Genomic DNA, 13,961 nt, shown 5'->3' with positions numbered 1-13,961 from the left:
TGACATAATAAAAGGAAAGACTTGTCAGTTTATATCTCATTTATACTCTTTTTCAAGGGAAACAATTCTTATAAATACAATGATTTTTAAAGCAGAAGTTTACTCCCTTCCATCATATAGCCCGTACACTTGCCTCTATTTATTGGCAACTTGCTTCTACAGAATAAAATTTTACAGGTTTAAAAGAATTTCCATTTTCTCAATAAATAACATAAATAATGCCCATTTTCTTCATTCACTATTTTTTTTTTCCCTTAGTGCTTTGAAAAATTTAACAAAATTATTCTTAAAGGCTCATAATGCCTTTGTATAAAATGTGGCTGCCGCATTTTCTAAGAACATAAAATACAAAATACATTAATTTCTTGTTAAATCCTATTTCCAATAAAAGCTTCCTTTAACATTTGTCAAAGGTTTGAATATTGTTGAATATACTAGAATGTTTCATTGATTCTACTGTGGTGTATTACCTCCCTTTATTAAAAAGGCTGTAGCAGGTCATGTGCAATATTAAAAGTAGTGCTTTTCTTACCATGTAATTAAGCATAATAATTAATATCTATTTGGGAAGCTGATAAAATCTGTTTTTAAGATAAACATTTAAAGCATTATGGACCTTTAAAGTTAACAAAAACTTCTAACCTGTATGTATACGCAGATGGACATACAAATTGCTCTGATGCTTTGTTGTGTAAGGACAGTGTGTACACTTGAAATACATGTCCCCTCCCGTCTCGCCGGACTTCTTTCTCTGTGGACTCTTCCCGTGATGCGTGTTTTCTATGTGGTTTTCAAGATTCTTCTGTCGTCGAAATGTTCGCTCGCAGTATTGGCATTTAAGATAATCTTTTTCCAACTCGGGTGAGCTGAATTTGTTTTCAAATGGATTCATAAATTTTGAGAATGGAAGCTCTGCAGGGTTTGTTTGGAATGGGAACATCGGAAATCCATTGAAAGGACTGTTTCCATGGAGCCAATTATTTGACGTACTGTGAGGGGAAGTCACATTGCCAGTCTGCTTGATTACAGATTCACCATTTTGTCCGACAGAATCTAGCTTCGAAGCCGGAAGTGGTACACCATTATTTTCAATATCGCCGTCACCAACAGTGTGACCTTTATTTTCTTTATCTACTTCATCTTGACGTGTTTTCTCAATTATGTTATTGTTTTCATTCAGTCCATTTTTCATAAAATCTCTCTGATCGTAACTGGTTACATTATCACCATCTTTGAAATTCTTGCCTTCTTTTAATCCATCCATTTGATTGGCTAACACAGGCATTCTGACTGACAAATCACCATCCACCTCATCATGCCCTTCTTGCATATCTTCATTTGAGTCATCATTTTCACTATCCTCACTATAATAATCTGTTTCCACTTCTTTCATTCTACGTACAATATCCTCTAGATTCGGTTTACGTGCTCTACGTCTCTCGCCGCTGATGCTCATACTAGGACTTCCGGTACTTGCAGCGTCAAAATCAGTGTCGGATATCGTTCTAGGGCTAAGAGTTGGTGGACTTTTATCAAGACCTGCTTTGAATGCGGCCTCCAACAATGACTCAGCATTTTTCAATGGGACAGATTCTGACAACCTTCTTCGTTTTTCACCAGTCGGCAATCCATCAATGCCATCAATGGATTCTGTCGAAAAATCTTGCACCTTTTCTTCCGGATAATGCACTCCATTCATCTCCATAGAATTTTGATCATTTTTATCACTGCGAAAATTGTCAAAAATATACTCAATGTCAGTTTTTGTTGAAAGTTCATCACTTGATGTCAGAAGTCTCTGTTTCTTTGAGACCGGTTCATCAGTGGGAGTCATGGCGCCCTCTGGCGGCATGGATAAATTCTGCTGTACAGATTTCTCTAAATCTAGTTTATTAGTGTCTGATTTATTGACAGTATCCGGATGAGGATCCGGTGTCATCGGACGAAAGTTGAGCGATTGGGATTCTACAACCATATTGCCTGTGAAGCTGCTACTTCTCGAAAACGAATACTTAGTATTGGATCTTTCTGCTGTAGGAGAATTCAAGGACAGTGTCCCAGATGACGTGTTGCGAGGTAGAGTCGTTGCGGTTCTAAAACATGACGGTGACTGTATATCCATCATCTTGAACACAGCATTGTGGGTGAAAGATGATTGAAGATGTTACTATCGAAACAACCTGCAAGAGATCAAAGGAACCGATATAAAATAAATCCCAATTTCATATCTCTAAAATTACATCAGTAGTACTTAAAATTATAAAATTCCAAACTTTCCTTACATTTATTGTTATAGAATTGCAAAATATGTCAGAACATGACGTAAAATGGGAGTTCTCCGCTTTCAAGACACACAATACGTATTCTGAGCAGCAATAAAAATTTACCCTATAGTTACGCACAACAAGTAATCATTTTTAATTATTGAAAACAATTTCTTTTTTTGTTGTAGCTCTGCAATTTGTACAAATTTGTGGAAACTACTCGAGAAAAAGCTTCTGCAATGCATAATTTTCATTCCATAATTGTAAGTTATAGCATTTTTTCGCATGTTAGATTACGGGTTTTTCAACCTTTTTAAGATCACGAAAAATGCTATGGTGCCATGAATTGAATTAATTCTCTCCAAAAAGTATGCCACCATTTATTTCACTTTTTTTTTTTTTTAGAGTTCTAATATATCAAAAAACACTGTCTTTTGATGTCCAATTTGACAAAAGAAAAATTAACTGCAAACACATGTTTGTTTGTTTGTTTTGGGTTTAACGCCGTTTTTCAACAGTATTTCAACACAATAAATATTTCAATGTTTCTAATTGAAAAAGTATCATTACTTAATGAAATTAAGCTAATTTCATTTGATTTAAAAATGAACTTTGTATGAAATTTGCGAAATTTTAATTGCATGAGCAAGCTGAGCCTTCAAATGTTGAGTCTGAACAGTATCTGAATCTACTGTAAAACTTTTATTGTAATCTATTTATTACAGTTTAATTTTCTAAGTCATTTTAAAAATCCTGCACGCGTTTTGATATTTTTTGTACTAATCTAGGTCTTTTATATTTAGTTTTTCATTACTGATTTGATATAACTTTGACAAAAATATAATACGATCTTCAAAAGGAAACTTTCAAAAATGACCGACTCAAAATCTTAGAAATCACCCCCGTAATCATAATAATGCAATAGCAACATTTTCCCCATTTAATTTCTTGTCTCCTACTTGTCATTCCACAAATTCCAGCAAAGTTGACATTATCTGCAGCGAATATGCCATTTTCTGCAAAACTTCCCCTTTATCGAACCCCTTGACAAATTTGCACACAGAAAATCTGCACATTCTTGCAAATTTACAAATTCAAGCTTTAAGATTAGATAAAATCAATGGAGTTTTCCCTAAAATCAACTATTGTCCAATAGCTTTACATCTGTTCTTCAGGAAATGGTGTTTTGCCTCTGCAGCCCTGTCAATGCGCTGCTATTTTAACTCGTAAATCCCCGATACAAAATTCCTTTGACAGGCTTTCATCTATATTAGGACATGCAATTTTGACAAGAAGAGGAAGATTTTCGCATTTATCATGAACTAATGTCATGAAAAGTGTGAACAGCTACCGCTAAAGTTCTGGCAGTGATATAATGCAAATGGTCAGGCTTTCATATATCATTAAAAAAAAACTCACAAGTGCTGACGGATTAATTTCAGTTTTTTGTCGCTTCTCGTCATTTGGAAATGACTTACGTAATTCCAATGTGACCTGAATTTATAACGTTTGAGCTACTCATTTTTTCATAGCAGAAAACATTACAACAGTTTATTCATATAAGTTTTACTATATTTGTTTAATTTGCATGACAATTTAATATTTCCTTTACCTTGCATTTAGTAGTATATTTTGACTTGTATACTGTTAGTATAATTTTGACTGGTATACTGTTAGTATATCTTGACTGGTATACTGTTAGTATATTCTGACTGGTTTACTGTTAGTATATTTTGACTGGTATACTGTTAGTATATCTTGACTGGTATACTGTTAGTATATTTTGACTGGTATACTGTTAGTATATTTTGACTGGTATACTGTTAGTATATCTTGACTGGTATACTGTTAGTATATTCTGACTGGTTTACTGTTGTAAACATTATTCTTAAAGACTTCCGCGAACTTCACAATAACTAGAACTGAAAAAAATCTCAAACTCTAATGAAATTAAGTTGAACCATTTCAAAGTGAGCAGGTTTTACTTAAAAGGCTTTCATAACAGGATTGTTCCTTAAAATTTAAAATAAAATGAAAAAAAATGGATAAAAAGCAAAACTTTTTTCACATGATAAAAAAATGTGTGTGCTGATCCTCACTAAACAACTAGTTTCCCAACTTTGCAATTTTACGCAGTGGCATGAGAAACTGCAGGCAAACAAAAGATTTATCACTCCATAAACTCACTGCAAAAAAAGTTTTTAAAAAATGTCCACGTCCATTTATTAAACACGGCCATATATTATGCTTCATTTTTAAATTTTCTCATGGGTGAGTTATGGGAAAACATGTAAATTTTTAGGGACACGTATCAATGCCTTTTTCTCAAAAGAATGTCTTTTAATTACATCAGGCTTCCAGTAATGTATTTTCGCAGTCAGTACAAACATTTAGTTGCCAGTTCTCAACACGAGTAAAAAAAACTTTTCTCCGTGCAAAAGTAATAACTCTTGCAAAGAAACAATCTAACGCCTTGGAGAGGTTAAGCCTAAAACATTACAACTCTCCTTAGGACATAAAATTTCCTATCATGCAGAAATCGTCCATAAACTTACATCTATCAGAGTGGCAAAAACTCAGCACATGCATCTCTGGTATTACATAAATTACGCGCAAATGCGATACTTCAATCAATAATTCTTAAGAAAACCCTTGCCTTGGAACCGAAGAATTAAGAATGAAGTTATTTTTGCAATTTCAGCTACGAAAACGAACATAATTCCCATTGGTTTAATTTCGTAAGAATGATTGAAGTTATTCTTTTGCATGCATAGGCCTGCGACCAGCACAAGCTGTTAATACGTTCATAAGATATCTAGAGAAATAGGCTAGCGAACAAAAAAAAAAAAACACACACACATGGAGGAAACTAGATTCTTTGAGGACATTTCATCATGAAGCTGTTTTTATAACGATGCAATTTGCATTTTGAAAGTTTGCACAGAACAAATGTAAATAGGTTATTCCGTTATGCAAAAGAAGATGTCAGCATGAATTTTTCTTACGTCTGTCAGAGTTTACAAATTTGAATGTATCACATGCATGATAAATAAATAGATAGAATTCATCGTAAGTACCACTCCTTTTAGAAATGTTACATGTATATATATATATATATAAAAAAAAAAACAGAAATGTTCATCATATCTTAATTTCACCTTGTCCGACAAAAACCTCTTTCAGTTTTCCCTTTTATTCTCTTAATTGATAAGTATTATGAATAAACCAAACATAAGCACAGGATCCAATGTTAAAACAAATGAATGTGTCCATAGGACACTGGAGCCCCCACTCCTATCACTGTATGCATATTTTTGACTAAGTCAGGGTCCATAACTCTAGTGTGACTGTGTGAAATCCCAAATAAAACAACAGAATGCACAACTTCACATGCTGAATAACAATCCAGTGAGGTTTGATGACTCTAGGTCAAATACTTACTGAGATAATTATGCAGAAGTTTGGACAGACAGACAGACAGACAGACAGACAGACAATGGATGGAAGGATTGACGGACAAGGGCAAATCTACCTGTCCTCCTCTCCCCCCAATCCTCCAGCATCTGACTGGTTTAAATCCAGATAACTGTCTTAAAATCAACCAATAGAAAGGCTGCATTCTGGGACTGGTCCTCAAGATTTACAACCACATAGTCTGGTTTCTTCTCTCATCAAACCAGACAACTAACTAAGAATGTTTCTAATCAAACAATAAAGTTCTTGCTTTTACTTAAGTTTGACGGCATTACAACTAGTCATTACAGAGACCCTATGCTTAGTTCATGGGAAATAACTCCTGATGCAATTCAAATTTCTGTATAATTATGCCTCATTTTTTACCCAAATAAGGGAGATTATCAGGATGAGAAGAAAATTTGCTGAAATAACAAAAGCAGAAAAATAAAAAAAAGTTTTTGAACAAAAATATAATTATCTAATAGTTAAAAGATTAATTATTCTTATCAGCAACCAGATTTAGGTACAACATTACCACTGATAATGCCAGAACAGTAAAACAAGACAACATAATGACTGTTGTTACTGATCCACTATCTTAACTCTGAGTTCAAATTAATTCATAAAAATCTAAATATAAATTATGCAAGAATGACTTTTTTTATGAATCTTAATTCAAAGATGAAGTTTTTATAAAAATCTTAACTGATAAAAGTATAAATGTTTTGTTTGAGTTTCAACTAAATCTTAACTGATATTTTAAGTATACAAGTTTTTGTTTGAAGCTCGACTAAATCTTAACATATATCGTAAATATACTTTTTTGTTTGTTTGAATTCGAATCTCAACTAAATCTTGACTGATAATGTAGGTATCAGTATTTTTGAGTCTCAAATCTTAACTGATATTTTAAGTATGTATTTTTGTTTGAATCTCAACTAAATCTTAACTGATATTGTATGTATATTTGTTTGAGTCTCAACTAAATCTTAACTGATATTTTAAGTATGTATTTTTGTTTGAGTCTCAACTAAATCTTAACTGACACTGTAGGTATATTTGTTTGAGTCGCAACTAAATCTTAACTGACACTGTAGGTATATTTGTTTGAGTCTCAACTAAATCTTAACTGATATTGTAGGTATATTTGTTTGAGTCTCAACTAAATCTTAACTGACATTGTATGTATATTTGTTTGAGTCTCAACTAAATCTTAACTGACATTGTATGTATATTTGTTTGAGTCTCAACTAAATCTTAACTGATATTGTATGTATATTAGTTTGAGTCTTAACTAAATCTTAACTGACATTGTATGTATAATCTTAACTGATATTGTATGTATATTTGTTTGAGTCTTAACTAAATCTTAACTGACATTGTATGTATATTTGTTTGAGTCTCAACTAAATCTTAACTGATATTGTATGTATATTTGTTTGAGTCTTAACTAAATCTTAACTGACATTGTATGTATATTTGTTTGAGTCTCAACTAAATCTTAACTGACATTGTAGGTATATATGTTTGAGTCTTAACTAAATCTTAACTGACATTGTATGTATATTTGTTCGAGTTTCAACTAAATCTTAACCTCAGATATTACTAAATCTTAACTGATGTTTAAGTATGAAATTTCTGCATTAAAGCTTCCTACTCTACTATAATCAGAGACCGTAAACCCATTATACTTGGCCTTACGTAATTCCATTTTCTGCATCATTATGCAGATATTGTAGCATAAAAAGGCTCAAAATTGTGTTAATCTTTTTTTTTTAGTTGGAAAGCTTTAATTGAAAAGAGGTTCCGTGGTTGCTAGCCAGTCCGTCACCTCGAGTATATAATGAAGGGAAAAAAAATCATGACAATGCATTTAATGTATCTAAAATCTGGCATGCTGTTATTATTTGCATAATGCTGTCTCATTATTTCTCTATCAATCAGTTGCCCACATGCACCACTTTAATTTTCAAAAATTAAAAAAAAGAAACTCGCATTCCCTGCTCAATTATCTAAAGGATTGTGAGGGAGTGGTCTCCCGTTGACCAAAGTTGATTTTTTGTCTGCTCAGCTATATGTATAATTTTTATAAGAAAAATAGCAAGTTTTTAGCTTTTTTTTTTTTTTTTTTCATATTTCAAATTAATACATGTACATAATATTTAAGATTACATAATATTTCATAAATCTAGCCTTTGTAGAACTTTCTATTTAACTGCAAATTTTTGTGTTTTAGATTTTTTCAACTGTTTCAATTAATAATTTCCTTGTCCATTTCTTTTCTTCACATGTAATTAAAAAGTAGTGACAGGATAAGAAACTAATGCTCAGATTGAATAGAATATAAATTTCTTAAAAACTGAAAAATTAATACTCTGATATTAACAAATATCCAACATTTTACCTATTTCAAATTTATTCATTTTCAATGCTTACAAATAGAAAATAAAAATAATCAAATAATAGTAAAGGTAAAATTTCATTTAAACATCAATTATCAATTATCAGAACATCTAAAAACAAAAATAGTAAAAATTGAAAATATGATATTGTACACTGTTTAACCAGTATTTTTATTTATTATATTTGTGACTTTGGCTTATACATCCCTTAATTTCTTATGAACTTTATATATACTGTATGTATGATAAAAGAAACAATACCATTTTTACTCCAAATTCAAAATTCACTGCATTCAACAAAGCGATTTATTTTTGCCCCTTAATACTCCATCAGACACTGAAAAAAATCTCTACAGAAAAAAAAACTGTGATCGCAACAGTCTCAGCCTTTTTTCTGTCTCGAGGAAATATTTAAATCAGTGATGAATGCAAATATACCGTTATCCTTCATTGTTATCAAAAATTGTCCTATTGGAAACCCCCGTACATAAATAGACCGACAGATGGTCCCTTATACGGTGTCGACTCTGGTAAGAGGGCTTAACTAGATTGTACTGTATATTAATTTGATGAGGCGTACCACTCGATATACCAACGATAGAACAACGACAGAATTCTAGATATAGCAGATTGACACTTCAGTTTGGTGACAATGAGTACCAAGATATCCAATTTCTGTAATAATGCCATATATGGAATAAAGCAATGTTTGATGTTTTAATGTGCCATATTTTGATAGACATATCAGTTTCCTGGTTTAAAAATAGTCGCTAATTGAACTCTTAACAATATTATACTTCTGAATTCCCTTGTCTATCAAACTTTATCGCACAACAAAACAAAAGATAAAACTTCCATCTAAGTAACACTTTGTTTATGAAAAAAAGATTCTAATCTGTTTACGGAGATCTGTTATGTTATTTGACTGACATATTTCGTTTGTAAAAATATCTTTTAGAAGATCGGAAAAAAAAGATAATATTTCAAATTCTAAAAAAGAACTCTTTGATTGATTTTAATTTTGCCTTTCATGATTTTAGTCATTTTTATCTATGAGTCACATTTAAATCAGTAATATCTTTTAAAGGTATATTTTATGATTTCACAAATATGAATTTTACAAATGATGAAACTTTGAACTACTTGCAAATATGTGTGAAAAAAAAAGATGAAATATGCGTAATAAATTACATGATGCAGTAAAGACATTCCGCCAATCTGCCAGGTACTTGATTAGAATCCTTTGACGTCATTAGAACCAATCAGGTGATGCCATTTAGTATGGGCATTTAGCCACTTTAATTTCTTAATTAAAAACAAAACACAAAAAAGTTTGTTTGACAAAATATACATAATATATGAATTATTGAATAGAAAACCCAAACTTAAAAAGCTTAATTACGCCAAAAAAAAAAGGAAGTCAGTATGTCTAAAAATGGAACTAACACATTAAAAAACAATAAACAATCTGATATCTAAAAATAGCCAAATAATCCTATTAACGGGGAAAAAAAGACTTCTTTCGCTTGACCTCTCAATGTATTGGAAAAAGTCTGCAATTATACATTTCCTTATCTGGATACACAGAGCCAGACGGGAACCATTGGACCCCTAAAGATACATTTCACTTTGTCCAACAGACTTATTGATTTTTGTACGCTCTTTGTCTAGTGTTATGTCTGGAAAAAAAGTATCCCAGCGACAACTTCCGATGAACTGTAATTGACGTTCATGTTCATTAATTATTCGTTATCCATATGCTATCAAAAATATGATGTTTTGTACTTCCAGCGGAAAAAAATCGTAAATTGCTGCATCTGTTACTATCGGAAAGACTCGTTCATATATAATTCATGGTTTTTACATTCTAAGAAATTATTTTAAAGAAAAGTTTAAGCGCTAAAAATTAATTAATTGGCAAAAAGGAGACAATCATCATAAGCCAAGATAAAACCGTAACGCGTGCAGGATGAAATAATATAAAAAAAGTAATATTCTACAAAATCTAATATATCGAATAATCTGTAAGTCATTTGATTCCAAATATAAATTCCATATGCTAGTATTAAGTTTCATGTCTCTTAAATGTTAAAACTTACAGAAACAAATTATTCCAAATAAAAGTGAAACCTATTATGAAAGTTTTTTATATTGAGATGACATTTGGAATGATTCCGCTTTTGTTGTAAGCTATCTATCATCTTCCAGACTTGTAGATCTGGGTCCAGGGGATTAGAGCCATACAGCCATCAAAATTAAATGTCAGGACTAGATCTAATAAAATTATTTTCAATTAGCTAAAACATCTGCTTTTTTATATTTATCTGAAAAAGTTTCTGCATTTGGAGTTTGCAAAAGTGATCATTTTTAACTATTTTCTGCATCCCTGCAGTAACAAGAACTAAAGTCAGGTTCCATGAAACAAAAAATGTGTTAGGTTGGCCTTAATTGAAGTTAGTAGCAGATAAATGTTTCAAAACAGTGGGTTTGTGCAGCTGTTTTTTCCCCCCTAATATAATTTTTTTTAAACAAATTATGCTCATAAATATATTATATGTCTTTCTAAATTAGAATTTGAAAAAAAAATTGGTTCATTGGAAATACTGTTGCCAATCGCGATTATTATAAACTATCCCTGATAATTTATTTGCACTTTAACTTGCAAAATTGGATGGCAGCAATTAATATCCCTTCACATGACATAAATATAGAAGCAACTTATTTTACTTACTCCCCTGTTTTCCCCGATAATTTGAAATCTCAAAGAAGCACCAATCAAAATACTTCTCGAAATTTTCTTTATAATGATTAAAAACTTTTATCATGAGCCGAAACATAGACCCTGAAATTGAGAAATTGTTTATTTGCAATTTTCTTATGTCAGCCTCGCTAGATTTAAGGCCTTTAACTCGTGACACTTTCACCCGCAAATACATATCTTTGTTAGAAAAACCCAGAAACTCACTAAACAAAATAACACCCATCGATCGATAAACTCCAAAAGCATTCTCTAATTAAATTTATGTGCAGAATTTCCGAAAACTTTAATTTAGCGCACGCCCAAACATGGTCATAAACAATAAAGCAAATATTACTGTCATATTTTAAAAACCCGGGGATAAATGATGGCTCACACGCAGTTCCATACCGCTACAAGGAAAAAACTCCACTGGATCATTAGGATTTATATCACGGCTGTGCTTTACTACAGTATAATTATTTTGTCATATCGTGCATATTTCTCGGCACTATTCACACATGTAATTCAGTTGTTTCAGAAAATGCCTTATGCAATTCTTCAACGTATTGATCACGTATGAATAATGTAAAAAGGCAACATGGCTATATTACTCACGTTATTAAACACAGTATGTCAAACGAAAGAAAATGCATTTCATTAGAAAACTTTTTTAACCGTCAGTCAATCTAAAGGAATTCAACTTTAAAAGAAATTCAGACATCTTTTAATGTTTCTTCTGGAAATGAACTTAGACAAATTTCTCTATTCTTAAAATTAACACTCCTTTAATTAAATGGTTTCAATGAGAAATCAGTTTTTTTATTATTCCGAAGAAATTATTCCATTTCAAAGAAATTCTGCTTAAACCCTAAAAATAAACTTTCTAAGAAAATGTGACTTCGAGCTACCTTAATATTCCGTATAAGTTAACAAGATTGATTCAATATAATGCTGTTACAATGACTTCCTTCAAACTACATTTATTTTTTTAAATAAAGCTTATCATAAATAAAGCTTTATGAAATACTGGTCAATTAAAATTTTCTTCTAATGATCTAAGCTTAAGTTACTTATCTCTCTTTTTTTGCAAATGTGGTAAGACAGATTGTTACATAACTGATTTTCTCCTTAATCTGTTTTTAATCCTTAAGACTGATATCTCAAAACATTAAATAATTGTTAATGTTTTACCTAAATAAAATATTGTAGTAATGGTATATGTTACATAATTTGAAGCACATATAGTTTCCGTCAGTTCTCGGTAAACTCCATTTAGAAGCAATAATCTATGTACTTAAATCTCAAATTGTTTTAAAGCAAGTTCTCAATAATAAGTACTACAAATTATACCTCAAGCCTATATCATTTAAAGGTACTAAAATTTTATTAAAATTCTTTCCAATTTGACAGATCTCCAAACCCTATTAGTTTACACAATTGATAAGATTTTTTTACATAAAAAACAAATGCACACTTGGCACCTTTGCTTTAATAATCTTACCATTTATCAAAATCCTTTCCAAATAGTTTTTCTATATAATATATCTAATTCAACAAATATAACAAACTTATTAAAAGTTCACACTTCAGAATAATTTTCTTTCAACTGTTACATTCCGAGAATTTGTTCAAAGTGTCTGGGGGAAACTTCCAAAATTTAATGGATCTAAGGTGTGTATATCATTGTCAGTGGTCAGTGTCTTACATGTATACAGCATCCTCATGTAATCACTGCCCTCTGATTGGCTGATTTGGGAGTAGACTGGACAGTGGTTTTATAAATGATTTACCAATAGAAAATCACTTGCCACCTGACTGTGACCCTATGATCATAGCTATTGTTAATGTTTCAGTTCACATGCAAGAAAGATCATAAAAGATTTAATTTTTGAATTTTTAAATGGCGTTGGATATTTCAGTCGATGAAAAGTGGCAGAAAGAGAGAGACTGCATATATATACAACAGTATTTGCAGAGGGAATAATTGGAAACTCAGACAGACAGACAGACAGATGCTTAGTCTATATATACAAAAAATGCCATCACCTCTCTTCAAACATATAAATAAATAGTCTTTCTATAAATGATGCTCATTCAATGATGCATCCATTTTTTTCAATAAACTTTTATTCTGCATATGAAAAAAACAACAAGTGTATTAGACTATTATTCTGCCAATTAAACATAGGCATCAAAATAGATCTTGTTTCAGTAGGCTTCTTTATAAAATTTCACACATTTCTTGGTAAACTGTTTCCTAATTAATCAAATTACCTCACTAAGCAAATGCATCATCTAATCTGTTAAGATTTCATCAGATGACAATTTTCCCGCCAAAAACTTGCTATATACCAGTCTAAATTGCAACGGAAAGATGAGAGAAATGCTGTAAGCTACTGCATTACAGGGGTCTAGTCAGGGGTCATTTGTGGCCCCTATTGTGTATAGATAATGGTTACAGGGGGAAATGCAAATGCTTGTTGATGGACCTAGACCTTTTGAACTCTGATACTTCTGATGCAGTTAGGTCAATCTTTGATGTTGTTAATAATCCCTTTGCAACCAGCAACTTACATTGTGTTTACGCAGATTCAATAAGAAGTTAAAATCTGCAATTATAGAATCAAACTAAAATCCCCTACTAATGGTGTTGGCAGTGATGGGATAAAATCTCCTTTTAAAATAAAAAAGTTACATTACATACATCAAAAAAAAGAAAATAGTTTCACAGATAAATCTGTAAAATCAAATTTCTCATTTTAAGTGACAATACAAATTAATTGGTTTTAAAATGGGCAAAAAACCAGTTGAATCTGCAACCACTCAATTTTACTTAATCTTCCACTACTCTACCTAGTCCTAAAACACTGATATTAAATACTCTTTCAAATTAAAATTTTGCGAAATTTTCACTAAGTGAGTATCAATCCTTTCAAACAGTGTAATGATGGACCCAGTTTCACCTTTCTTCCTTAACTCCCCAGTTAATTACAATATAGACATCTGACCTGCCCGCATTGGGTCAGTCTATGACATAAGCCAGCAACATTATCTTTTGTATGTCCACAGCAGACAGATAAAACCTGGTTAACCTCTGCT

General features: G+C 31.4%; 1 protein-coding gene across 5 annotated transcripts in view; it reads right to left on the bottom strand.

The window, feature by feature from the left end:
- The window catches only part of LOC123537364 (uncharacterized), a 109,504-nt gene that overhangs the window by 11,383 nt on the left and 84,160 nt on the right, over window positions 1-13,961 (bottom strand). For all 5 annotated transcript variants that reach the window (XM_053529062.1, XM_045321059.2, XM_045321057.2 and 2 more), the window contains one exon: window positions 643-2,180. In XM_053529062.1, the coding sequence (XP_053385037.1) occupies window positions 643-2,125 (1,483 nt within the window). In that variant the 5' untranslated portion in view covers window positions 2,126-2,180. The remainder of the gene's footprint in view (window positions 1-642; window positions 2,181-13,961) is intronic.

The sequence above is a fragment of the Mercenaria mercenaria genome, chromosome 17, assembly GCF_021730395.1.
Source record: "Mercenaria mercenaria strain notata chromosome 17, MADL_Memer_1, whole genome shotgun sequence".
Taxonomy (NCBI): Eukaryota; Metazoa; Mollusca; class Bivalvia; order Venerida; family Veneridae; genus Mercenaria; species Mercenaria mercenaria.
The sequence above is the reverse complement of the archived record's forward strand: the minus strand, read 5'-3'. Positions and strand labels throughout refer to the sequence as shown.